A 25,261-nucleotide genomic window follows, 5' to 3' on the forward strand; every position below is an offset into this window, starting at 1 on the left:
CTGTCCCTAAGCCCCTTATTCCTCTGATGCTTACACAACCAACTAAGTAGAGGGGATGGCTGGGCCTCCACATTTCAGGTTGGCCCTGACCCTGCACAAGCCAGGGGGCAAGAGTCTGTATGCTTAAAAAGTACAACCATTCCCAATTCATGCCTTCTCTTCTTTTGAGATAATTACCAGCTTTGAACAGCAGCACTGAGAAAACTATTACTTTCCTAGTTAATAAACTGCAATATTCATATTTTTCCAAAAGCAGGCCCCTGTAATTGATCACACACTAAGTACTGCTGAAATCCATTCCCTGTAATGCAGACCTCCCCATGGTATGTCTCTCCTACCCAAGTAAGGCTCCTCTGATTGATTGCCTGCTCTCTACCTTCAATATCCAATTTCTTTGCCCTTTGCCACAGGTGGGCTTCCTATACCCAAATGAAGTCTCTGAAGCTACCCTATCCTGGCCTGCAGGTCCCTTCCTGTTCCCCACTGCTTGTCCCCCTTTGCAGGTACTCTGGTCCAAATTCCAGTTACTTCCTAACCTCTTGAATTGCAGGGCTTAGAACTTCCAAAATGCCTTTGAGCAGTCTCTGAAATGCCCTCCCAATGTCACCCCTCTCTATGTCCCATAGGGCCAACAGGGATCCTTTCAGATGCTCAAAGCCTTCCATGTCTCAGAACACACTGTGCCCTTTTAGGCCTCTGCTAGTGTTGGCCCCTTCCCATCTGCATCCAGGTCACAATGGCACTGCCTTGCTAGGGCTTGGTGACCAAGCCCCCCATACTTGGGGTCCTGCTGCACAAAGCAGGGTATCCAACTGTTAGGACAACTGCAGAAGAAAAACAAACAGAGGAACAATATGGGACAACCCCATGCTGGTTACACCACGCAAGGAGGTCAGGACAGGGCCAAGGAGCTCCTCAGTGTCTCCTAATAGGCCACCCAGGAGGGCCAAGATAAGTATATCCCCAATGGAAGCCCTTTAAAAGTTAGTTCATTAGGGGTTGTCCAATGACCCAAGTCCCAGCCACTTAGGGAGCAAGGATGTCCATCCCCAATCACTTGCAAGGTGAGTCTGGGTGAGCAGCAGCAGCACTGAGTGCTGGGAAGAGTCTGGGAGGAGCCCGAGGGAATCAGGGACTGTACAATAGAAACTTCGAGAGACAGAATTTTTTTTTTTTTTTTTTTTAGCTTTAGGTGGACACAATATCTTATCTATTTTTATGTGGTGCTGAGGATCGAACCCAGTGCCCCACGCATGCCAGGCGAGCGCGCTACTACTTGAGCCACATCCCCAGCCCAAGAGATAGATTTTTAAGGACATACTGGTTTCCCCAGAGCCAGTACCAACAGATACCCAATTGGCAAAGTGGCCGTGGCCCCTAGAGCTGCTCTTCCTGTTTCCTCAGCTTTGTGCCCTTTCCACCTGGGCTTTCTGGCCCCTATTTTCCCAATGCAAGCAATCTGACCCCCATGCTTCCAATGGGTTATTTTACCTGATCCCTGATCCAGCAACCCCTTTCCTCCCATCTCCACCTGCCTCAGGGCCTCCATGGTTGTTTGCTTTCCCTGACCTTAGGTGGCATCCTAGGTGTAATTCAATGCCTATTATAATTTGGATATGGAATGTCCCCCAAAGGTTTGTGTGTTGAAGGCTTGGTCCCCAACTGGTGGCACCACTGGCAAGTGGTAGAAACTTTAGGAGGTGGAGCCTAATTGGAGGAAGCAGATAACTGGGGCTGTGTCCTTCAACAAAATATCTTTCCCCAGCCCCTTCTCCCCTTTTCTCTTTCTTTCCCACTCCACCAAAGTGCTCCCCTTTATGATGTTCTGCCTCATCACAGGCCTAGAATCAATAGAGCCAAGTGATCAGGGACTGACTCCTCTGAAATTGTGAGCCAAACTAAAATCTTTCCTCCTCTAAGTTGGTTTTCTCAGGTATTTTGTCACAGTGTTGGAAAACTGACTGACATAGTACCCAAAGCTGTCTATGTCCCCTGGACTTCCCCCAGCAGGATATGGCCAGGGTACATGGATCTTCAGAGGCAGAGGTCAACCGACCTGGTCAGTTGGGGCGCAGAGGTCAACCGACCTGGTCAGTTGGTCCCAGTAGCCCCTGAAGCAGCAGTCAACCTAGGAGCCTGTTCTAATGAGGCATGTGTAACTCACCTCCAGGAGGAGTGTGTCTGGTAGGTATCGGTCCTTCCAGTGGTCAAGGAAGACCATGTCCAGTGTGTCCACATCATACTTCTTCTTCAGCTGAGGGATGAGGTCATGGGATGCCCCAACCAGGACAGTGACCTAGAACAGTGTATTGGTGCTGTGCCCTGAGAACACATAAGAGCTCCCTACCCCACTCCCTGCAACCACCCCACCAGACACCACAGATTTTGTCTCCCATTAGTTTTCTTTCAGATTATGGGGTTTTGCCTGCTCCCTCCTGGGGAAGCCTTGGGAATTTCCAAGCAATACCACTCTCCCAAAGCTGCTGGGCATTCCTTTCATGACCCCAGACTTGGAAAGCACCAAGAAGCCCAGGCAAAGCATGTGTTCAATGCATGAATCAATTTTGGGTGTGCCCTAGGCACTCCCCACCTGTTCACCCTCCCCTTTCAAGTCTCAATGTCCACATCTGTCACTTATGTCAGGCATGCCTCACCTTGTCCTGCAGACCTGCAAAATCTACCATCTGCTGGGTGATGGCAGCAAAGTCAGGGTTCATCTCCATGGTGAGCAGTTGTGCACCAGTTGGCAGCAGGCGAGCCATGCGCACAGCTGAGTAGCCACAGTAGGCCCCCAGCTCCAGCACGAGGGAGGGACTGTGCTCCTGAATCACGGCATCCACAATCTGGCCTGTAGAGCAGTTGGGGAGTATGTAAGTGAGGCTGGACAAAGGGGAACTTAACTCCTACTCATAGGTTCCACCTCTCTCCAGACCAAGCAACAGGTCCCTCTTTCCTCCCCACCCTCCCTAACCATTGCTGGAGAGGATCTTTTACTTCCCCAAAGTCCCCAGCTCTGAGGACCTGTCCTCACTGCACATATTCTTAGAACTTCCTCCAGGTCCTCCAGGCTTCTATGCCTTTGCACCCACCAGTCCCTCTTTTTCCCACCCTCCCTGGCTCCCTCAAGATTTATACAATCTAAGGGGGATGGACAGGGGCTGGGAAGTCTTGTCCTCAGGGCTCAGTTCCAGGAGGTAAAGCAGAACACACATCTGTGCCCTGAGCTAGAGTCCAAGTCCAGGGGAGGTGCCTGGAGAACCTGACTGACTGGTTCCTAGGCAGATCCCATGACACTGTGGGACAAAGTCAGGGAAGCTGCACCACTCTTATTATCTGAGTGCAGGGTCCTGAATGTAATTCCTGCTGTGGCCTTCTTAAGTAATGGGATTATGAGGAGTCACTAGGGACTGGTGTCCATGGAGACATCTATGGTAGGGACTTTGCAGAACCTGACTCCCACCCCTACGTCCCTGGACAATGACTTTCCCTGGCTGGCTCTCTCCTTACAAAGCACATTTTGGAAAACATCTCTCCTCACTGGAGCAATGGTCTGGGTGCAGAGTCCAGCAATGGGTGTCCAGGTCTCTGAACAATCTTTGCCCCAGGTCAGGGAGCAACAAGCAGGGTCCTGTGGCTCAGTGTCCTGACAAGTCTCCCATTCCCACCTGAACACGTTCCAGGGCTCCCAAACCCAAACCACCCACCCCCTTAACAGGACTCTCCTATAGAGGCAACAGTGCTGACTGACCAGGGTTCTGCCTGCTAGAGAGGTCACCTACCTTTCCTATCACCCACATTCATGGCCCACTCTTTCTGTGTGCAGTAAGTATCAATGGCTTCCAGCACACTCTGGGGGTCTCCAGGCTTTGCATTCTGCTGCACGTGGCGGAGGATACGCTGCTCCTTAGTGTCACCCATGATCAGGTTGCAGACTGGCTGCAGGACCCACTCAAACCAGAAGATGACTAATAATCCCCAGCACAACCGGTATCTCCGTAATAGCAGCAGGACTAGCAGCACAAGGCCCAATGAGGCAGCTGCCAACAGCAGAAGAAGGACTCCCAGCATCTGCAAAGGCGGAGCTTGGTGAGGGAGGGGGGCGGGAGGCAGCAGGGTAAAGGAAGTCCACAGAAGGGAACAAAGAAGGGAGGGGCTTAAGTGTTCTGTGCTTTTCCTGACTCACCACCCTGTCCTCAGTGGAGGGCCAAAATTCAGAGAAACAATGTTGCATGCCTTGGTTGCCTAAATGGGTCAGTGCCAGGGAAGCTCACCACCCTACCCCTCTAACATCTGTAAAGAAACAGAGAGGATGCACATGTTCCTCTGGTAGTCCTGCATGGAGACCTGTCCAGGCAGAACTCCCTGTCTGGATTCTTCCCAGTGAAGGAGTTAAGGACAGGCCATCTCAGAATATGCTGAACTGTCATTAGTTCAAAATGAAAGAAGAACTATGACTGTAGGAAGGGCCTCGTGGCCCTTTTCCTACATGTAGCAGCCCATAAACATTTATTGGGCTAGGTGAGGTGGTGCATGCCTGTAATCCAGCAGCTAGGGAGGCTAAGGCAGGAGGATCTCAAGTTCAAAGCCAGCCTCAGCAACTTAGTGAAGCCCTAAGCAACTCAGCAAGACCCTGTCTTTAAGTAAAATATAAAAAAGGGCTGGGGATGTGGCTCAGTGGTTAAGTGCCCTTGTGTTCAATCCCTAGTACAAATAAATAAATAAATACATACATACATACACACATACTCTCCACCACCGCACACCCGAGAGAGTAACTTGGGGCTGTGATGAAGCTAAATAAAACTTAGACTACCCCCCATGTATCTCTAAGTGATATCCCTAGAATTTACTATTCAAGTCAGAGATCATAAAATTTCTTACAAATTTATCATTGTCTAAAGAAGCATGAAAATATCATGTTTTGATCATGTCTTTGCACTTGATTGTTGTGTGGAAATTCCCAATGTGCATGTAAAATTAATAAAACTTGTGCAATTTTATCTTGTTATTCAGCCTTGTATTAGTTACATTCCACCCAGCTGAACCCAGCTAAACAGCAAACATGCTCTAAGGGAGGGTACAAGAATCTCTCCCTTCCCTGCATCAGACGGACTGGGATGGGAGTGTGTGTGTGAGGCAACCTGCCTGACTGAGGTAGGTAACAGCTTTAGTCTACTGACCCTCTAAAACCATGCACAAGGGCTAGGGATGTAGCTCAATGGTAGGGCACTTGCCTAGCATGTGTGAGGCCCTGGGTTTGATCCCTGCACTGTAAAAACAAAAACATGATACAGAAGTAAATATAGACCAAGGTTGTCACCTCCTGGCACCTTAGAAGACAACACAGGTCTAGGAAGGCTCCACAGCCTGGAGTACGGGCAAGGAAGTGTTAAGGGCTAGGAGAGGTTACAAGGCACAGAGGAGGCCACACACTTTGTGGAGCCCCCTTGGCCCCACCAGGGAAGCCTTCACTGGACACTCATAGTCCGCACAGCCAACAGATTTACATGACCCTTTTTGTTGTTGCTAAGAATTGAACCCAGGGGTCTTACATATGCCAACACATGCTCTAGTGCTATCACTGAGCTCCATTTCCCCAGCCCCCTTTGTGTGGCCCGGATTTTCCGGGTAAAGAGAGAGGCAGTGCCCAGGCTGGATACACAAAGACAGCCATTCTCCTCATGGAGTACTGTTCCAGAGGGAGAAAGGTTGGCCCTGATGCCCACACCACAAGGTAAGTGAGACATGCAAAACCATATCTGTTGACCACAAGAGTGGCATGATAAAGCTGGGCGTAGTGGCATATACCTGTAATCCCTGCATCTTGGCAGGCTGAGACAAGAGAATAACGAATTCAAAGGCAGCCTCAGCAAAAAAGCAAGGCACTAATCAACTCAGTAAGTCCCTGTCCCTAAATAAAATACAAAATAGGGCTAGGGATGTGGCTTAGTGGTAGAGCTGCCCTGAGTGCCTAAAAAAAAATAAGCACAATGAAATCTGAAATCATGGCAAATGGCTCCACTTGAAATCCTATTGGCAGATAGCACTTGAGGAAGCTCAGCCAGGGGTCCCTCAACTGGCAGAGTTGAGTTCACAATGTTCAGAGCAAAGGCCCATCATTTCAGGCCAGAGACTGTAACATAAGAAAGAGAAATCTGCCAAGCTTCCCTCAGAGTCCCTATAGTCACTCACAGGTCTTTCTGGGATGGGGCCTGGGAAACCCTTGCAACTATATAAAATCCAGTTTTCCACTAAAAGCACAGAAAGGCACATCCAAGAAGGAAAAGGAGTCAGGCCCAGGACCTGCTTCCTCTCTCTGTGGGGAGACTGCTTGAGGACATTTTCAGGGCTTTAAACCCCAAGATCACTGGTGGGGAAAAGGACTCAGAAGATAGAGCAGAAAATAAATAGAAAAGCTGAGGCTCGGGCTGGGGATGTGGCTCAAGCAGTAGCGTGCTTGCCTGGCATGCGTGTGGCTCGGGTTCGATCCTCAGCACCACATACAAAGATGTTGTGTCCGCCGAAAACTAAAAAATAAATATTAAAATTCTCTCTCTCTCTCTCTCTCAAAAAAAAAAAAAAAAAAAAAAAGAAAAGCTGAGGCTCTGCCTCAAGCGGGAATAGTATGGGCACCTAGACTTCTAGGTAGTCTCAGGACATAAAGCCAATTTACACTGAACACATGCTAGACCTGAATCCATCCTGCCCTCTTCCATCAGCCAAATGATCTTCAAAGCTGTTTCAAATAGCTCCTGTTCTCACAGCTGTGGAAAGGGTCTAGACTCTATTCTCTGAGCTTACCAGCCAAGCAGATATTTGTGTGGAGCTCAGTTTTGTTTTTGGATAATCATTAACAGAAACCTTAATCCAGAAATTATCAAGGTCCAACTATCCAAGCCCCTTCCCCATAGGCCAGCCTCGCCCAGGCCTTCCCCATCTTGCTGAAGGTAGCAATTCACCTTACCAGCCTCAGAAGAGACAGTAGAAGGCCTCAGAGAGGTAATGGTAGAGTGTCCCCCAACCAGGGACTCTGTAGAAGTCTCTCTGGTTGTTATCTGCACTGCCCTGTAAGTTATGGTGGTACATGAAACCGAACCTTAGGAAAAGCAGGAAAAAGGAACCATTTTGCCCAGGCCATATTTTCCCCAGGAGATCAGTGATAAAACTTGGAAATTACATATAAGATGGAGGGCTAGTTACAAAGAATACATATAAATCAAAAAGAAAGAGATGATCTAGGGCTGGGGATATAGCTCAGTTGGTACAGTGCTTGCTTCACATGCACAAGGCCCTGGGTTCAATCCCCAGCACCACAAAAAAAAAAAAAAAAAAAAAAAAAAAAAAGATCTAAGAGAACAATGGGCCAGCATGACCAATGCACAGCTTACAGGAAAAAGGCCCAGAGGCCAGAAGCCTGGAACAAGTAGGGCAAACCAGATGCAGGTCTTGCAGACTACCTGGGGTTGGCCCCGGTCCTGTCCACTCATGAGGAGGTATGAATCATGCCATCCTGGATATCAAAGGACACTGTGCAGACATTAGTCACTGTCTAGAGTTTTTAATTACCCAGGAGTTCTGGGCAAGAGGTTGGGCTATAACCCAGGCCTGATTACAACTTCAACTACTTCTTCTTCTTCCCCCTGCCCCTGCCCTTCCTTTTTCTTCTCCCTCTCAGTAGTGTGTGTGTGTGTGTGTGATTAAACCCAGGGCATTCATCACCAAGCTATTATCCCAAGACTTTTTATTTTTATTTTGAGACAGGGTCTTGCTAAATTGTCCAGGCTGGCCTTGAATTTGCAATCCTCCTGCCTTAGTGTCCCTAGTCAATGGGATTAACAGACATGTACAACTGAACCTGGTTCCGCATTATACCTTTATTTGATTACAAGAGCATGAAAAATATAGAAGGTCACTGCACAGTGTAATCCCAGCTACGGGGTGAGCTGAGGTAAAACAGAATTTGCACCTCCCCCCCCCACACACACCAATTAAGAACTTCTGCTGAGGGGCTGGGGATGTGGCTCAAGCGGTAGCGCGCTCGCCTGGCATGCGTGCGGCCCGGGTTCGATCCTCAGCACCATATACCAACAAAGATATTGTGTCCGCCGAGAACTAAAAAATAAATATTAAAAATTCTCTCTCTCTCTCTCTCTCTCTCTCTCTCTCTACTCTCTCTCTCTCCTCTCTCACTCTCTTTAAAAAAAAAAAAAAAGAACTTCTGCTGAAAGAAGGAAGCTAAAGGACTGTGACCCTTGACCCTGACAGGTGCCAAAGAAGATGGGAGCAGAGATTGCCCATTATGGCCTGAAAGATTAGCTAAACCTACATACGTATATAACCTGGCTTTTGTTTCTATAAGTAATTGCTTTTGTGGGGTCAGTGGGGAGAAGCTTCTAACTGGATTGCTTCTCCCCAGTTTGACATCTTTTGCCTAATTTTTACACAGGTGGGAAGCTAAATCCAGCCATCTAGGATCCAGGCAGATCTACTGATTACAGAGGGAGGAGGATGGCAAGTTCGAGGCCAGCCTTAGCAACTTTATAAGATGCTGTCTCAAAAATAACAAAATAAAAAGGGCTAGGGATGTTGCTCAGTGATAGTGCCTCAATCCCCAATAAAAAAAAAAAATTAAAAAAAAAAATCACAAGGATATATTTGCAGAAAAAGAGAAATCTGCCTGAAAGTCCCATGGAATCAAGGGACCCTGAATAGCCAAAACAATCTTTTTTTTTTTTTTTTTTTTTTTTAAAGAGAGAGTGAGAGAGGAGAGAGAGAGAGAGAGAGAGAGAGAGAGAGAGAGAGAGAGAGAGAATTTTAAATATTTATTTTTCAGTTCTCGGCGGACACAACATCTTTGTTGGTATGTGGTGCTGAGGATCGAACCCGGGCCGCACGCATGCCAGGTGAGCGCGCTACCGCTTGAGCCACATCCCCAGCCCTAGCCAAAACAATCTTGAAAAAGAAAAACAAATTACAGGATTTACACTTTCATATTTAAAACTCACTATAAGACTTGGGGGTGCAGTTCAGTGGTAGAGCTCTTGCCTAGTCCGTATAAGTCCTTGGGTTCAATCTTCAGTACTGCAAAAATAAATAAATAAAATAAAACTCACTACAAAGCTACAGTAATTAAAATACTGTGGTAGTGGCATAAAGACAGACATATAAACCAATGGACTAGAACCAAGTCCAGAAATAAACCCTCATCTATAGTCAACAAAGGTGCCAAAACCAGTCAGCGGGAAAAAAGTCTCTTCAACAAATGATGCTGAGACAAATGATAGCCACATGCAGAAGAATAAAGTTAGATTCTTATGTCATATCATATGCAAAAATTAAATAACAACAATAACAACAAAAACTCAACACTCAAAATGGATGAAACATCCAACTTTAAGGGCTAAAACTATAAAGCTCAGAATAAACTATAGACATAAGCGACTTTGGATTTGGTAGTGGATTCTTATATGTGACACCAAAAACACAGGCAACAATCAAAAAATAAGTTGGACCTTAATAAAATTAAAATCTTTCCTGCATCAAATCACTAAAAAAGACAACGAAAAATGAAAGAAAATACTTGCAAATCATCAATCTTTTGAGAGTTTAATTCAGGAACATATAAAGAAATCCCTAAAACCTAATAAAATGACAAAAGACTCCATTTAAAAATGGAAATTGGGGCTGGGTGTAGCTTAGCGATAGAGCATGCAGGAGGCCCTAGGTTCCATAGCCAGTTTAGGGGAATGTGGAAGGGGAGATAAACATAAAAAGAGGTTCAGCCTTATTAGTCATTAGGGAAATGAAAATCACAACCTCACTTCACTCATGAAAATGGCTTTTTTCTTTTTAAAAGAAAAATAACAAGGATGTGGGGAAATTGGCCCATCCACTATTGGTGCAAATGGAGGTGGAAAACACTTTTGTTGTTGTTTTGCAGTACTAGAGACTGAACCCAGGGCTGCTTTACCACTAGCTTACATCCCCAGCCCCACTTTTTTTTTTCTTCATTTTGAGATAGAGTCTTACTTAATTGCTGAGGCTGACCTCAAACTTGGGTTCATCCTGCCTCAGCCTCCTGTGTTATTGGGATTACAAGATTTGGGCTACCACAACCAGCTCTTTCTGTAACTTTGTGAGAAACCATCAAACTATTTCCCAAACTGGGCACAGTGGCACAAGCCTATAATCTAAGCAATTCAGGAGGTTGAGGCAGGAGGTTCACAAGTTGTAGGTCAGCCTCAGCAACTTAGTGATACTGCTTCAAAGTAAAAAACAAAAAGGGCTGGGGATGTAACTCAGTGGTAAGATCACCTGGGTTCAGTTCCACACACACACAAAAAAAAAATTACACAAAGAATTACCATATGATACTGCAATTCCACTTCTAGTATAGACAGAATTGAAAGCAGGGACTCAAACATACACTCGCCCACTCATGTTCATAGCATTATTTGCAATAGCCCATATTCATAGCATTATTTGTAATAGCCCAAAGACTGAAACAACCCAAATGTCTACCCACAGATGAATAGATAAGAAAAATGTGGTATATTCATACAATGGAATATTACAGTAATTAAAATGAATAAAGTCCTGATTCATGCTGCAACATGCATGAACCTTAAAGACATTATATAAGTGAAAAAAGTCAAACACAAAAGGATTAAACACTGTATGATTACAGGTAATATATAAATAGGAAAATCTATAGGCAGTAGACTAGTGGTTACCAGGGGCTGAAAGGAGGGGGAGGGGAATTACTGCCTAATGGGTATGATTTGTGTTTGGGATGATAGAACATTCTGGAAATAGTGGTTAAAGATTACGCAACATTGTGAATTGTGAATGTACTTGATACTTGATAAAACTTCTAAAATTTTTGTCCTAAATTTATCTACAAAGGCCGGAGGATAAAGGGAGAAAAAGATAGGGCAAGTTAATCAGTTAACAGCTGCCTACAAAACCAATAAAAACGCTGTTGAAAATTAGGCTGGGGATAAAGTTCATTGGTAGAGCACATGCTTAACATGTGTTCAATTTCCAACAATTTCCCTGGGTTCAATTTCCAACACTCACTCTCCCAACACAAAATTCCTAATGTTGAAACTTTGACTTAAACTCTATCACTGCTACCAGGGCCATCACGGCCTATGTACACATAAGCTTTCTGGACTGTTGATCCCAACCAATCCAGAAGCAACAAGCGCTTCTCTTTAAAAACCATCTTATCCCAATATTTTGCCTCCTTTGAGTTATCCTGCCCTTTTCATCTACAGCCAAATGTAGGTTACAGTGTTTTTCCTTCCCCCAGAGTTCAGGAAAAAAAGCTCTTAGCTCCTGTCTGATGGACATTTCCAACTGCTACCTGTCCCCAATGCTGAGTTTAGCGAATGTGTCCCAGGACTGGTCCTTTCCTTTTCTAGCTGGCATCTATCACAGGTCAATAAACCCTATTATTTCACAGATCCCTTGGTCTCAAAAATTTGGTTTTATGTGCCAATGAGTTGTACACCTAGAAATGGTTAAAATGATAAATTATAAGCCCAGTATATTTTACCAAGATAAATACAAAAACAAAACAGCCAGGCATGGTAATGCATGCCTATAATCCTAATACTCAGGAGGCTGAGGCAGGAGGTTCAAAATTCAAAGCCAGCTTGGGTGATTTAGCAAGACCCTGTCTCAAAATAATAGTTCTTACCTGCCATATACAAGGTGCTGGGTTCATTCCCAGCACAGCAAAAAAAAAAAGAAAAAGGAGGAGGAGGAGAAATGAAAGAAAAACATTATAGTAGGACAAAATAAAAACAAAACTGCTACAAGCCCTCCCTGTTCAAAAAATGATAATGGACATACCATTCCCCATAAAGAGGGAAGACCCAGAAAAACAATTACAGCTTCCAGTTCCCCGGGGAACTCAGTCATTCAGGAGGGCCTCTCTCTGCCAACCAGATCTTCCTGGCTGCCTGAAAATTGCAGTCCACCCCGGCTGTGCCTGATGATAGAGTATACCCTTTGGAAAGATTCTCTTTCTTCTTGGAGTCAGGGGAAGAGGCTGTCTTTATCACAGCAAGAATCTGTCCATTTCAAGCTCTTCCTTGCCATGTGCTCTTAATATGTGTATCCAGCAGCCTTCAAGGATCAGCCGCATCCCATTCTGCACAAACAGCACATGCACCTAGGCAAGGGTCAGGTCTTCTTTCCCAAAGCAGCAACAAAAACACCTGAGCAGTTAATCCCAGTGGCACACACCTGTAATCCCAGCAGTTCGGGAGGCTGAGGCAGGAGAATCTTGAGTTTAAAGCCAGTCTCAGCAATGGAGAGGCGCTAAGCAACTCAGGGAGACCCTGTCTCTTAAAAAAAAAAAAAAAAAAAAAACAGGGCTAGGAATGTGGCCGAGTGGTTGAGTGTCCCTGAGTTGAACTCAACAAACAAACACAAAAATACCCAAGCATCCCATAAAACCCTCATAAGCTTGGTTAGACAGTATCCCTGCAAAAACAAACTGTGAACACCTATCTCAATCAACTCCCATCACCATCTGTCCTCCCAGAAACCTGAAGAGGGCAATCAAGACTTGTGGGCAGTTAGAAAGGCATAGTGGTACATCCCTGTAGTCCCAGCTACCTGGAAGGCAGGAGGATCATTTAAGCCCTGGAGTTCAAGGTCTATTCGAGCAACATAAAAGATCTCCATACTGGTGGGGAGTGGGGAGTGCTTGGCAGCTACCCTCGGGTCAAGGTGGGCCACTGACACCCAGAGTCAACAGTTTTGCAATTGATTGTAGTAGTGTTTCACAACTTTTAGCCTAGCACAATCATCTGCACCTGGGTGTATCAGACCCTGTCCCTTTCTCAAAGACATACCCAGCAGCTCTAGTAGTTCCCAAGAATCAGGAAGTTGAGCAACTCCACTTTTGAGGACATTTCAAAGGATTTTTTTTTTAATGTAGATGGACACAATACCTTTATTTATTTATTTTATGTGTTGCTGAGACTTGAACTGAGTGCCTTACACATGCTAGGCAAGCACTCCGCCACTCAACCTCAGCCCCATTCCAAAGGATTTCACAGTTACCCATAATGGGGCCCAGGAAGACAACCCACAGTTGTTATGGGGCAGATGGCAGATGATGTTCACTCTAATGGCCTTTTCCTAAATAAACAGACATGGACAGGACAGGACAAACACACTATGTGAAACTGCCTAGGGTGGTGAGTTCAAGGGGCCTGAGTAACTGTTCCCACATGTCCATATCCTCCCAGCATAGACTGTCCAGATCTGTGCTGTCCCATGCCCCAACTCCCAACAGATCCACAGTTGCCCCAACTCCCAACAGATCTGGACAGCAGAGACTGTCTAGATCTGTGCTGTACCATGCCCCAACTCCCAACAGGTACCAGGCTTGTCTGTGTGCCAGCCACCTCCCCACTTCTTGAGTCTTCATTCTACTGGTGCTTCCTTGCAGTACATTTGTGGAAAATGTTTATGCCTCTTTAAGGAAAGATGAGAGGGTGTATAGCTCACTTGTAGAGCCTTGCCTAGCAGACATGAGGGCCTGGCTTCAGTCCCCAGCATGGCAATAATTAAATAAATTAAAAGAAAGATCATCTGGAGATGTTAAAGATGAAAATACTGACCAGCTGACAAGTGATGAACTATCTGGCTATGAAGCACAAAGAGAGCCTCTCAACCTCTCTGCTGAGTGCCTACCTTCTGAATGCCTTCAGCTGTCATCTTAAAGGGGAAGAAGCTATAAGAATAGAGCCAAGATGCTGTGCCTGCAAACAAAACTTGCACCTTTTCTGCACAGGTTGTTTTCAGTCAGGCTGCTGCTGTCTCTTGCAGTCAAAGGGTCCTTTAGGTTTGGATGCAGGCTTTCCCAGGAGTGCTGTTGCACTGGCTACCCTCTACTCTTTTTTTTTTTTATATTTATTTTTTTTTAGTTTTCGGCGGACACAACATCTTTGTTTGTATGTGGTGCTGAGATCGAACCCGGGCCGTACGCATGCCAGGCGAGCACGCTATCGCTTGAGCCACATCCCCAGCCCATACCCTCTACTCTTACTCACTAGCTCCTTCGAGGTCTGTCAGGCACAAGTTCCTCCAAGGTCAAGGTGCCCTTGCAGACTGAGCAATCTATGGACAAGAAGGCTGAGAGGGAAGGTTCAGAGGCCACCTTGGAGAGAGGGCAGCCACAAGCCCAGCCTTAAGGGCAGGACCGTGGAATTCAGCACATTCTCCCACAGCTAAGCCTGTTTCTTCTTCTATAAAATGGGTAATTGTCCCAGGTCTCCAGTATGATGGTGGACAAGGAACAATAAGAGCTCCCGGAGCTCAGAATGGCAGCCCGTGCTTTTCTCTGCCTCTTTTTGTTCTTCATAGCCGGATAGTTCATCACTTGTCAGCTGGTCAGTATTCTCATCTTTCTTTTATTATTTAATTATTGCCATGCTGGGGACTGAAGCCAGGCCCTCATATCTGCTAGGCAAGGCTCTACAACTGAGCTATATACCCTTTCATCTTTCCTTAAAGAGGAAAAGTTGGGTGGAGACTGCCTTTCCACAAATATACTTCAGGGAAGCACCAGTAGAATGAAGACTCAAAAATTCTTTAACAATACAAACTACTTGGGGCTGGGATTGTAGAGCACTCGCCTAGCACAGGTGGAACCCGGATTCGATCCTCAGCACCACATAAAAATAAAGGCATTGTGTTGTGTCCATCTACACCTAAAAAATAAATAAATAAATAAGTAAAAATACAAACTACTTGTATGACCTGGTTTATAGGGTCATTTTATAAAAATCATGAAAGATAACTAGGAAGTGACTTTGACTCATTTGCAAAGATCTGGAATCTTATGCCACATTCCATCCCCACCTCAGTTTGAAGAGCAGCAGATGCACCAGCTCTGCTCATTCATGTCTTCCTGATTCAGAAGTTCAAGGAGGGATGAGATGGTGCTTGGGCATGCAGCTACCAGAAGCAATAAGAAGAAAAGTCCAGGTCATGCACAGGTGACCTCAGGCAGTTGTCAGGAAGGGCCATAGTCAGCCTCCTTGAGAATGAACTCAAAGGGCTGCATGTTCCCCATTTTCCATAGCAGGTCAACACATGGATGCAATGGGTCTTCAGCAGTACTAGCCATTTGAGAAGTACTTTATATACTTTATAATCCTGAACACAACCAATGACAGCCACCAGTACCCTAAGAATGACTGGCTCAGGCATGCCTTGTCCTGCCCTCATGCAGAGGGTATACAGCCACAGGTGTGATGACAACCAGGACAGTGGGAGGGAAAAGGGTGACGTGTGAGCACTGAAAGACAGAAGTAGTCCCACTCTGCACACAGGTCCTCCAAGGAAACTGGGGAGAGCCTTGCCTGGAGCTTGCCGAACAGGGCTGGAAACTCCTAGCAAAAAATGGAGCAGGTATGAACCCTGCACTAGAGGGGCTGGTCCTGCAAGATAAAAAGGGACTGAGACAAGGGCCCAATAATCCCAGGGGAGAGCCAATGTAGGTTTATTTGTCTGTTTTGGTAATGGGGATTGAACCCTGGAATATTCTACCACTGAGCTATACCCCCAGCCAAGCTAATGGCACACCTGGCTCCATTATAGGTTCCTTTTTGGGGTTCCCCTGCCTCAGCCTCCCAAGAAGCTAGGATGATGGGCATGCACATTCCACTATAGGTTCTTTTTTTTTTTTATTTATTTTTTAAAAAGAGAGAGAGAGGGAGAGAGAGAGAGAGAGAGAGAGAGAGAGAGAGAGAGAATGAGAATTTATTTTTTAGTTTTCGGCAGACACATCTTTGTTTGTATGTGGTGCTGAGGATCGAACCCGGGCCGCACGCATGCCAGGCAAGCGCTCTACCGCTTGAGCCACATCCCCACCCCCACTATAGGTTCTTAAAGAATGGCCAAGGTACAGCTACACATGGCATGCCTGAGCAGCACTTAGACAGGCTGTGAAGACACAGGGAGGCTAGCATTGAATCTCCACCCAACTGCAATCTGCTCACATCTGTGGACCCAGGGGCTGACCCCTTAACTCTACTTGGGCTCTCTGAGTATCTAAGGAAGGAACTAGAAATAAAAAGGCTGCAAAATACTCTATTAAATCCAGATAGTGGCAGGGTCTCCAGGCCTTTGCAGCAGAGAGCCTGGCCTCTCTCTTTTGCAGAACTCTGGACAATGACCCCTTCCATGACTGTCTCACACCCTCCAATAGGGAAGAAGAGGGAGTCAGAGAACTCGGCCTCTTGTCTTTGTCACCTGAGTTAAGAAAACAAATCTGTCCTCGGTATCATGTAAGGGTCCTGCCTGCTGCCTATTTTGTCAATAAAGCCCTATGGGCGTGGAATCTAGCTCACTCGTTCATGTGCTTGCTCTCACAAGCCACAGCAGAGGTAAGTTGTTGCAACAGAAACCATAATAACCTTGCGTAACGAAATAAAAACTGGGTCTCCATAGGAACAGAACTGGAATGGCCAGACCTGCATCATGGTCTAACATGCCCTTCCATCCTTCACAGGTATTCTTCAGTCACACCTGAACCTGCCTTGGTACCTACCTACTTCTTGGAAAACCCCCACAACAGAGCCAGCCGCTCTGGTCAAGGCTCATGTGCTAGGAGCATGGCTGTCTTCTTGGCTCCCAGGAAAGCACAGGCCTTAGGCTGGAGGATCCATATGTGGAAAGTACCAAAAGGATGGGACTCTTTCTAGGGCGAGGCAAAAACAGCCTGGATGAATGTGTTGGGGTGATGACCAGGTCAGCCAGGTGCCCCCTAGGCCAGTCTCAACAGACCAACAAGTTTGCTCTGCCTGGAAACTCAAGTTTCTAGCACTTCCTGAACACCATGAGCAATGCCCCAGCAGCTACCCTGGGCTCTGGGCTGGACTGGAAATAGCCCACTAAATCTGAATCTGACATCTTTATTCCATTCCTCAAAGACTGGATGGTACTATCACCTCTCTCCCCCAGGCCCCAGTGTCAGGGCCATAAGCGCCAGGCCCCATCATTGCAATAACCATGACAAAAATTTTCTCCCTTAGCAAACTCCTGCCAGGCTCCTCTGAACCATCATATTGGCCCATGCAGATGTGAACAAACCTGGACATAGTTTCTAACAGCTCATGGTCATGTCCCTAGGATGATTCTAGGCCTCCTCAAAGTGAATGCCTGAGAAAAGGTTGCCAACACATAAGCAGTCTATTGTAGCCAACACCTGAAAACAGAGCCCCCTGTTTTCCAGCTTCTGTGGGAGTGTAGGAATCTTTCTTTTTCTTGTCTTTTTATTTATTTTCTTTGCAATGATGGGGATTTAACCCAGGGCCTCACACATGCTAAGCAAGCACTCTACCACTTAGCTACACCCCCACCCAGGAGTGTAACTTCATAAACTAGAGTAGCAAACCCAGATGTGTTTTCCATGGACCAACAAAAAATAAAATAAACCCTCTATTTTCTTTTCTCTATTGTGTGTATGTGTGTGTGTGTGTGTGTGTGTGTGTGTGTGTGTGGTGTTGGGGATTGTTATGATTTGGATGCGAGGTGTACCCCAAAAGCTCATACGTGAGAAAATGTAAGAAGGTTTAGAGGAGAAATATTAGGCTATGAGAGCCTTAACCCAATCCCTGAGGGGATTAATTGAGCAGTAATTGAAGGTGGGTAGAGTATGGCTGAAGGAGGTGGGTCATTGGGGGCATGCCTTTGGAGTATATATTTTATATCTGGTGAATAGATTCTCTCTCGGCTTCCTAATCATCATGCATGTCGCTTCCCTCTGCCAAACTCTTCCGCTATGTTGTTCTGCCTCACCTCAAGCCCAGGGAATGAAGTCAGCCTTCTATGAATTGAGACTTCTGAAAACTTTTCCTCCTCTAAAGTTGTTTTTGTCAGGTCTTTTAGTCACAGCAGCAAAAAAGCTGACTAAAACAGGGAATGAAACTAGGGGTGCTCTACCACTGAGCTATACCTCCAGCCCTTTTTTATTTTTAGACAGGGTCTCATAAATTGCCCAGGCTGGCCTCAAATTTGTAATCCTTGTGCCTCAGCCTCCTGAGTGGCTGGGATTACAACTGTTTGCCATGGTGCTCAATCATCCTTCCGTTCTTTAGTCGATTTCTACTTTTGTTCAAGCCCCTCACATTCCTCCTTCCTACTCCTTAATTCTTTCTTTAAAATGCTAGTTGCTTCTGCCAGGGTCAGAATGAAGCCTAGCTCTTTCCCCTATCATTAGTAGTCACCAAATACTTTCTGAACTTACCTCTTCAACCAGAATCAGGACTCTGATCTAGATCAGGACCACTGGACTGTCAGAGCATGCTCAAAAACTTATGTGCCACCTCAGGTTTGCTTGCTCAATTGGGCAGTCCATGGTGAGGTCCCCCTCCTAGTCCAAGGCGCCAAACAAATGTCTGATGCCATATGGCTGAGAACAACTGCACTTCTTATTAATTTATTTTGGTACCAAGGATTGAACCCAGGGGCACATTACCACTTAGCCACACCCCCAGCATTTTTTATTTTAAGACAGGGTCTCACTAAGTCGTTTATGGCCCTGCCAAATTACTGAGGCTGGCCTTGGATTTGCAATTCTCCTGCCTCAGTCTCCCAAACCGCTGGGATTACAGGTATGCGCCACTTCTGCAACTACTTTTTGCTAAGCACTGGGGCTGAAAATGCTCTTGGTTTCAAGTGCCAATTTACCCAGGGCTGGAAGATCCTCCCTCCCCCATCCTAGGAAGCATTTCTTACTACTCCTCCCATGGGAACTTCTTGGCTGACTAAACACTCCTACTTGAGCCTCTGTATGTTCTGTCACTACTTCTAATCAATATATGAAAATAAAAAATAAAACTACCAGAAATAATCTATCTTCTTCTTGCTGACATCACTACCAAGGTTAATCTGGAACATCAATGGCTTTTTGGGGAAACAAGATTTCCCCTAACTGGCTCCTCCTTTCTGTTACCCCTGCTCCTCCTGTTCCTCTTTTTCAGAGGGAGTGGTTGGGAATTGAACCAAGGGTCTCATTCATGCTCTACCACGGAACTATATCCCCAGCTCTCTCCTTCCTCCTCCTACCACCTTCTATCTTCCTTACATCATTTGATATATCCTCTTTCAAGCCCCCATCTCTTGTACTCCTCTGTTCTAATCTTTCATTTCCCATTCCAGTTCCTCAACTCTGGATACTCCCTGAAACTTTAGGCCCCTTTCTCCAACAGTGGCTCTCAAGGAACACAGGGTTCCCCAAAAGCAACCACTTGAAGCTGAACAAGAAAAAACACTCCCTGGAAGGGTAGAGGTGTAATTCAGTAGTAGATTGCATGCTTAGCATGCCTGGTTTCAATCCCTAGCACCAAAAAAACAAAATTGAAAAACTAATTAGAAATAGATATTTAGACCATGGCCTCCATAAGATTATATATCAGGGCAAAGAAAGTTTTTCTGTATAAATACTGGTGGAAGGCTTTAGCCTCACATTAAGCAGATAACCCCTAATTTATTCCATCTGTCAGAAACATATGACCAGGCACAGAGGCACATGCCTAAAATCCCAGTGACTTGGGAAGCTAAAGCAAGAGAATCCCAAGTTTGAGGCCAGCCTCAGCAACTTAGTGAGACCCTGTCTCAAAATAAAAAAAAAAAAGTCTGGGGATTGTTGAGAGCCACAGCCCAAGGGGCCCCAGCAAACTTCCAGCTGCCAGCTGATGATTGGCTTACAGAGGCCCCAGCAAACTTCTAGCTGCCAACTGATTGGCTCCTCTGCAGTGATGCTCATTGGGTTGTCCCCCCCCCCCCTTTCAGACCTCGCAGCTGCTCATTGGGGGACTTTTTTTGGCTCCACCCATGGGACCCAGCCAATAGGCCTTAAGAGCAGAAGGAGTAGGGGAGGTGGAGAGGCTTGTGGGAAGCCTGTGGTGGCAGTTGGGCTCTGAAGGTTTTCCTGGAGAGCTCTTGTGGTTTGGCGTGTGTTCTAAAAATAAAGTTCGTTTCTTTTGACAAGTGGCTCCTGAATTGTGCCCAGCCAGACTGTGGCAGGGGATGCAGCTCAGTGGCAAAGCACATCTAAGTTCAACACTTATTATGCCTCCCCCCCCACACACAAAAAAAGCCAAAATAAAAATATAAAATGGAGGAGAGAGAACAATTTTTCACATAAATTCTTGATTTTGTTTTGTAAATTGTGTTTTATATCTGCCTAAAAGTTTCCAAAATCTTTTTTATAACTTATAAACTTAGCATTATACTAAAATAGTTACATAATAGATATTCATTGAATAGCTAATTTCTTCCTTTTTTATTTGGTGCTGGGAATTTTTTTTTATTGGTTGCTCAAAAACGTTACAATGCTCTTGACATATAATTCATACATTTTGGTGCTGGGAATTAATCCAGGGCTTCCTGCAAGCTAAGCACTTGCTCCACTACTGAGTTATACCTCCATTGCCTAAATAATTTCTTTTATTTATTTATTTATTGGTGGTACTAGAGATTGAACCCAGGGACATTCTTCCACTGAGCTACTGTGCTACACCCCAAGCCCTTTTTGTTTTTTTAAATTTTGAGACAAGGTCTCACTAAACTGCTGAGGATGGCCTTGAACTTACAATCTTCCTGCCTCAGCCTCCCAAGTCACTGGGATTACAGGCATGTGCCATTGCACTCAGCCCTAAATATTTTTTTTTTTTAAAGCTGCTTTTTTTTTTTTTTTTTAGTTCTTAGCGGACACAACATCTTTGTTGGTATGTGGTGCTGAGGATCGAACCCGGGCCGCACGCATGCCAGGCGAGCGCGCTACCACTTGAGCCACATCCCCAGCCCCCCTAAATAATTTTTAAAAGAAGAAAAAGCACTTCTGGGCACGGTGCAATGGCTGCCGCTGGCTCCTTGGCGCTGGGTCTGGCCGTCCGCCCAGTCCCTGTGGCTCCCGCTGCCTCTGCAGAGCCAAGGGTGCGGCGCGCGTCACCCAGAATCACTAGTGACCGAGGAGTGTGTTCCTGGGGATCCGGCTTTGAGGATGGTGCCCGAGAGGCGACAAACCTGCCCGACCCAGGGGTCTCAGGAACCTGAAGCGAGAGGCAGCGACGGCGAGTTTGGGGTCTTAGGGCCTCGAGTTCTGGGATTCTGTCTGTGTCACCCAGGAAAGCTGTTGTCTACACCTGATGGTAGAACTTACCACGCAGCCCTCCGCATAACGTGCACGCCCTACACCGCCTAGCGCCACCCTGCCCTCCTGCATCTGTCTCTGCAGCCAGCCGGCAGTGGGTGTTGAGGTGTCCCCAGAGCCCCAGGACACTAAACCAAGCCTTTCCTTTAAAACTTGTTGCAAGTCTAACCTCCTTGACAGCCTGTGCTTGAAATCCTGAAGGAATTGGACGAATATCACGAGAAGTTTAAACGAGAGACAGATGGTGCCCAGAAATGCCGAGTGTTACACTGCATCCAGAGAGCCCTGATTTGGAGCCAGGAACTGGGCGATGTGAAGATTCAGATTGTGAGTCAGATGGTGGAGCTGGTGGAGAACCGGACCAGACAAGTGGATATCATGCGGAACTCTTTGAAACACATCAGGAAATCAATGACACCACTGGCAACAGCGGCAAAGCTGGCCAAGATAAGTCAAAGAATGAGACAATCAGAAAAGCCGAATAACAAACGTCCCAGAGGCAGCGCAACAATAAGAATTGAGAAAATGCATCTAATAATCATGGCCATGATGACATCACCTCAGGAACATCCAAGGAGAAGAAAGCAAAGACCTCGGAGAAGAAAAAACGCTCTAAGGCCAAAGCAGAGAGGGAAGCATCCCCTGCAGACCTTCCCATCGACCCAAATGAGACCACGTACTGTCTGTGCAATCAGATCTCCTATGGAGAAATGATAGGTTGCGACAATGACGAGTGCCCCATCGAATGGTTCCACTTCTCATACGTGGGACTCAATCATAAACCAAAGGGCAAGTGCTACTGTCCCAAGTGTCGGAGGGAAAATGAGAAAACAATGGACAAAGCATTGGAGAAGTCCAAAAAAGAGAGAGCCTATAAAAGGCAGTTTGTGGACATTCACTAGTACTGGGGAAAACAGAACCAGCTAGTGTATTTATTACATTGCCACCTGTGCTGAGTTGTGAGGATTGTCAAATGTGTATTTTCAAGGATTGTTGGAGAAGGCACCGTTCCCTTCACAGGGATGGCAGTGACTCTCTCCACCTTTTGTTCTCACTGGTATATGTGTGTAAGAAGACAGTGGTCTGTGGATCAGCATTTTAGGAACTACAAATATAGGTTTCAATTAAACACTTACGTGAGTCTCAAAAAAAAAAAGAAGAAGAAGAAGAAGAAGAAGAAGAAGAAGAAGAAAAAGTACTGAAACATTATTAAGCCTAGGTATATGCTTTTGGCTTTTTCTCCTCTCTGGAAACCAGGGCTTTGAACACACTAGGCAAGCATTCTACCACTGAGCTCCACCCCCAGCCCTAGTTTCTTGTTACATGATACAGAGGAGTTAGATATTTGGGTCTATTAATAAGCTCAAGAAGAACTAACGTGCTTTCTGCATTAAAAAAAAAAATGCTGGAACTGGGGATATAGCTCAGTTGGTAGAGTGCTTGCCTCACATGCACAAGGCTCTGGATTCAATCCGCAGCACCGAAAAAAAAAAAAAAAAAAGTGCCTAGACAACCAGACACAGCAATGCACACATATTATCCTAGCTACTGAGGAGGCCGAGGCAGGAGGAATATAAGTTTGAAGCTAATCTTGGCAACTCTGAGAGAACTTATCTCAAAATAAAAGGACTGGGGATATAGATCAGTGACAGCACTCCTGGGTTTAATTCCCAGTACTATTGACTACAAAAAGTTATACTATAAAAAGCAATGCCTCTAGATGTTATATAAGATCATTTATTTGTAACAGCAGTCCCTTTCATGTAACATGTTTGACCATGGTGGCTTATTTTAAAACTGACTTTTTTTTTTTTTTCCCCTTCCTCTTCCCCCTAACTTCAGGGGAAGCAAGATTAACATTCCTTCTATCCTAGGCCAAGTTATCTGTACTTCTTCTGGCTCACTGACCACAGGAATGAAGAAATGGAGACTAGGGAGGTGGTACCAATGGATGTAAGAAATGGCTATCTCTCAAGGCTACATATGGATGTGAATTACAACTGCTGATATGCACACCTGGAATTTAGCCTATGTATCCCCTGTTTAAAAGCCCTCTACTCCCCCTGACAGAACTGCAATAACCTCCAAGACAGGAGTCTGCTGCCTTCTTATTTGCTAGCAAACCAACAAAACTTCTTTTTCCTTTTTTCTCAAAACCTTGTCCTAATTACTGGGGATAAGAACTGTGTTTTCAGTCTCTTATTCATAAAATATGCTAATCTACTATTGATACTTGTATATAATACATTCACAATAGTCTACTTCCTAGATTTCTCTGTAAGGTACAAGTTACTAATGGTTAAAAATTATGGGATGGGGGTAGTTCATTGGCAGAGTGCTTGCCTAGCATGTGTGAGGTCCTGGGTTTTATTCCCAGACCATCACTGAAAAAAATAAATTATATATAAACACACACACACACACACACACTGACAAAACTACTAGGAACAGAGCTGCGGTTGTAGCTCAGTAATAGAGCACTTGCCTAGCACTTGTGAGGCACTAGGTTTAATTCTCAGTGCCACATAAAAATAAATAAATAAAATAAAGATTTAAAAACATAGTGTAAAAAAAAAAAAAAGCAAAGGCAAACAAATGTGCAAATATTGGTGGAAAACAGGATGTGTTTTTACATGAAAAGTATGCCAAGAATGTAGAATGTGTTTTTGTTACAGGGAAGAAAAAAATTTTGTCTAAAAGTAAAATAAGAAAGAGGGAAATTATAGGAACAATCCTGAATGGATACAGAAAGTTGTAGGTTTGTAGAAAAAGGATTTTATGTTTCAAGCTCAAAGCAGGCTAGGATTAAGGGGATTTATATATAAAGTTTTTTTAAATGAGCTTTACTATCAACAGTGTACTGATGTAAAAACTAGAGTGTGTTTTTCTCTCTGTTAAAACAACAAAGTTGCAAGTTTAAGTAAATGTCTACAAGATCTATTTTGTTTTAAACCTATCCAATGAGTCATCCCTGTTCTTTATTTGATATATTCTTTTTCTTATTTTCTTTCTAATTCTTACTATGGTTATTTTCTCTTAAATACCTGAATGTATCGAGCAAGCTCTCTTAATGTCCTTGTCTATTAATCCATTTTCTTTGCCATTTATGTGTCTTTTTCCATTGCCTGATTTTTCTCCTGTTACTGGGTACACTTTTATTTCTTCTCTGCATGTTTTAAGTGTGCAGTCATTTTAGACATGGTGAATTTATGCTGAGTGCTCAGTTTCGCAGTGTCCTTTTCAAAAATGTTAACCTTTCTTCTGTCTGTGTTCCAACTGCAGAGTAACTTGATCTCTTTTTATCTTTTATCTTTTTTTTAACTTGGTCTTTTGTTTTTTAATTAATTTTTAAAATTAAAAAAATAAATAAACAACAAAGTTGGGGCTGGAGTTATAGCTCAATGGTAAAGCGCTTGCCTCACAAATGTGAGGCCCTGGGTTCGAGCCTCAGCACCACATAAAAATAAATAAAGATTGTCTCAATCTTTAAAAAAAAATCTTAAAATAAATACATAAAACAAAGTTGTTGGGTGTGGTAGCACATGCCTGTAACCCAGAAACTCAGGAGGCCAAGACAGGAGAATCACAAGTTCCAGGATAGCCTCAGCAATTTAGTGAGACCCTATCTCAAAAATTTTAAAGGGCTGGGCATGTAGTTCAGCGGCTAAGTGCCTCTGGGTTCAATCCCCAGTACAAAAATAAAACAAAACATTCCCTGCATTTTTTTTTTTTTTAAACCATGCTATGGATTAAACCCTGGGCCTTAAGCATGCTAGCCAAGTGTTCTATCCTAAACTACACCCCTATTCACCTCAGCCCCTAGCACCTACAATTTTTTTTATTTTTATTTTTATTTTTTTGTAGTTGTAGATGGACAGAATGCCTTTATTTTATTTGTTTATTTTTTTTATGTGGTGTTGAGGATCGAACCCAGTGCCTCATGCACGGTAGGCAAGCGCTATGCACTGAGCTACCGCCCCAGCCCCGTATTTTTGTTTTTGTTTTTTTGGTACTGAGATTGAACCTAGGGGCACTTTTGTTGAGCTATATCCCTAGCCCTTTTTATTTTGTTTT

The 25,261-nt window shown here is 44.9% G+C and overlaps 1 protein-coding gene and 1 pseudogene across 5 annotated transcripts in view; one reads left to right on the plus strand and one right to left on the minus strand.

Annotated features, from left to right (window-relative positions):
- COMT (catechol-O-methyltransferase) overlaps positions 1 to 25,261 on the minus strand; it is a 34,672-nt gene that overhangs the window by 3,582 nt on the left and 5,829 nt on the right. For 2 of the 4 annotated variants that reach the window (XR_014021066.1, XM_081286077.1), the window contains exons 2-6: positions 9,006 to 9,081; positions 6,965 to 7,096; positions 3,780 to 4,068; positions 2,655 to 2,848; positions 2,165 to 2,296 (exon numbers count right to left, since the gene is read on the minus strand). Coding sequence is in view for 3 of the 4 variants with exons in the window: in XM_081286077.1 (XP_081142203.1) it covers positions 2,165 to 2,296; positions 2,655 to 2,848; positions 3,780 to 4,068 (615 nt within the window). In the remaining variant the exon portion in view is untranslated. The remainder of the gene's footprint in view (positions 1 to 2,164; positions 2,297 to 2,654; positions 2,849 to 3,779; positions 4,069 to 6,964; positions 7,097 to 9,005; positions 9,082 to 25,261) is intronic. The other 2 variants (XM_081286078.1, XM_081286079.1) reach the window with 2 other exon arrangements.
- Positions 20,890 to 22,089, plus strand: LOC308643352 (inhibitor of growth protein 1-like; annotated as a pseudogene). Its single transcript has 2 exons — positions 20,890 to 20,970; positions 21,368 to 22,089. The product of its transcript is annotated as an inhibitor of growth protein 1-like (transcript).

The sequence above is a fragment of the Spermophilus citellus genome (genome assembly GCF_964194105.1).
Source record: "Spermophilus citellus genome assembly, chromosome: 3".
NCBI classification, from domain to species: domain Eukaryota; kingdom Metazoa; phylum Chordata; class Mammalia; order Rodentia; family Sciuridae; genus Spermophilus; species Spermophilus citellus.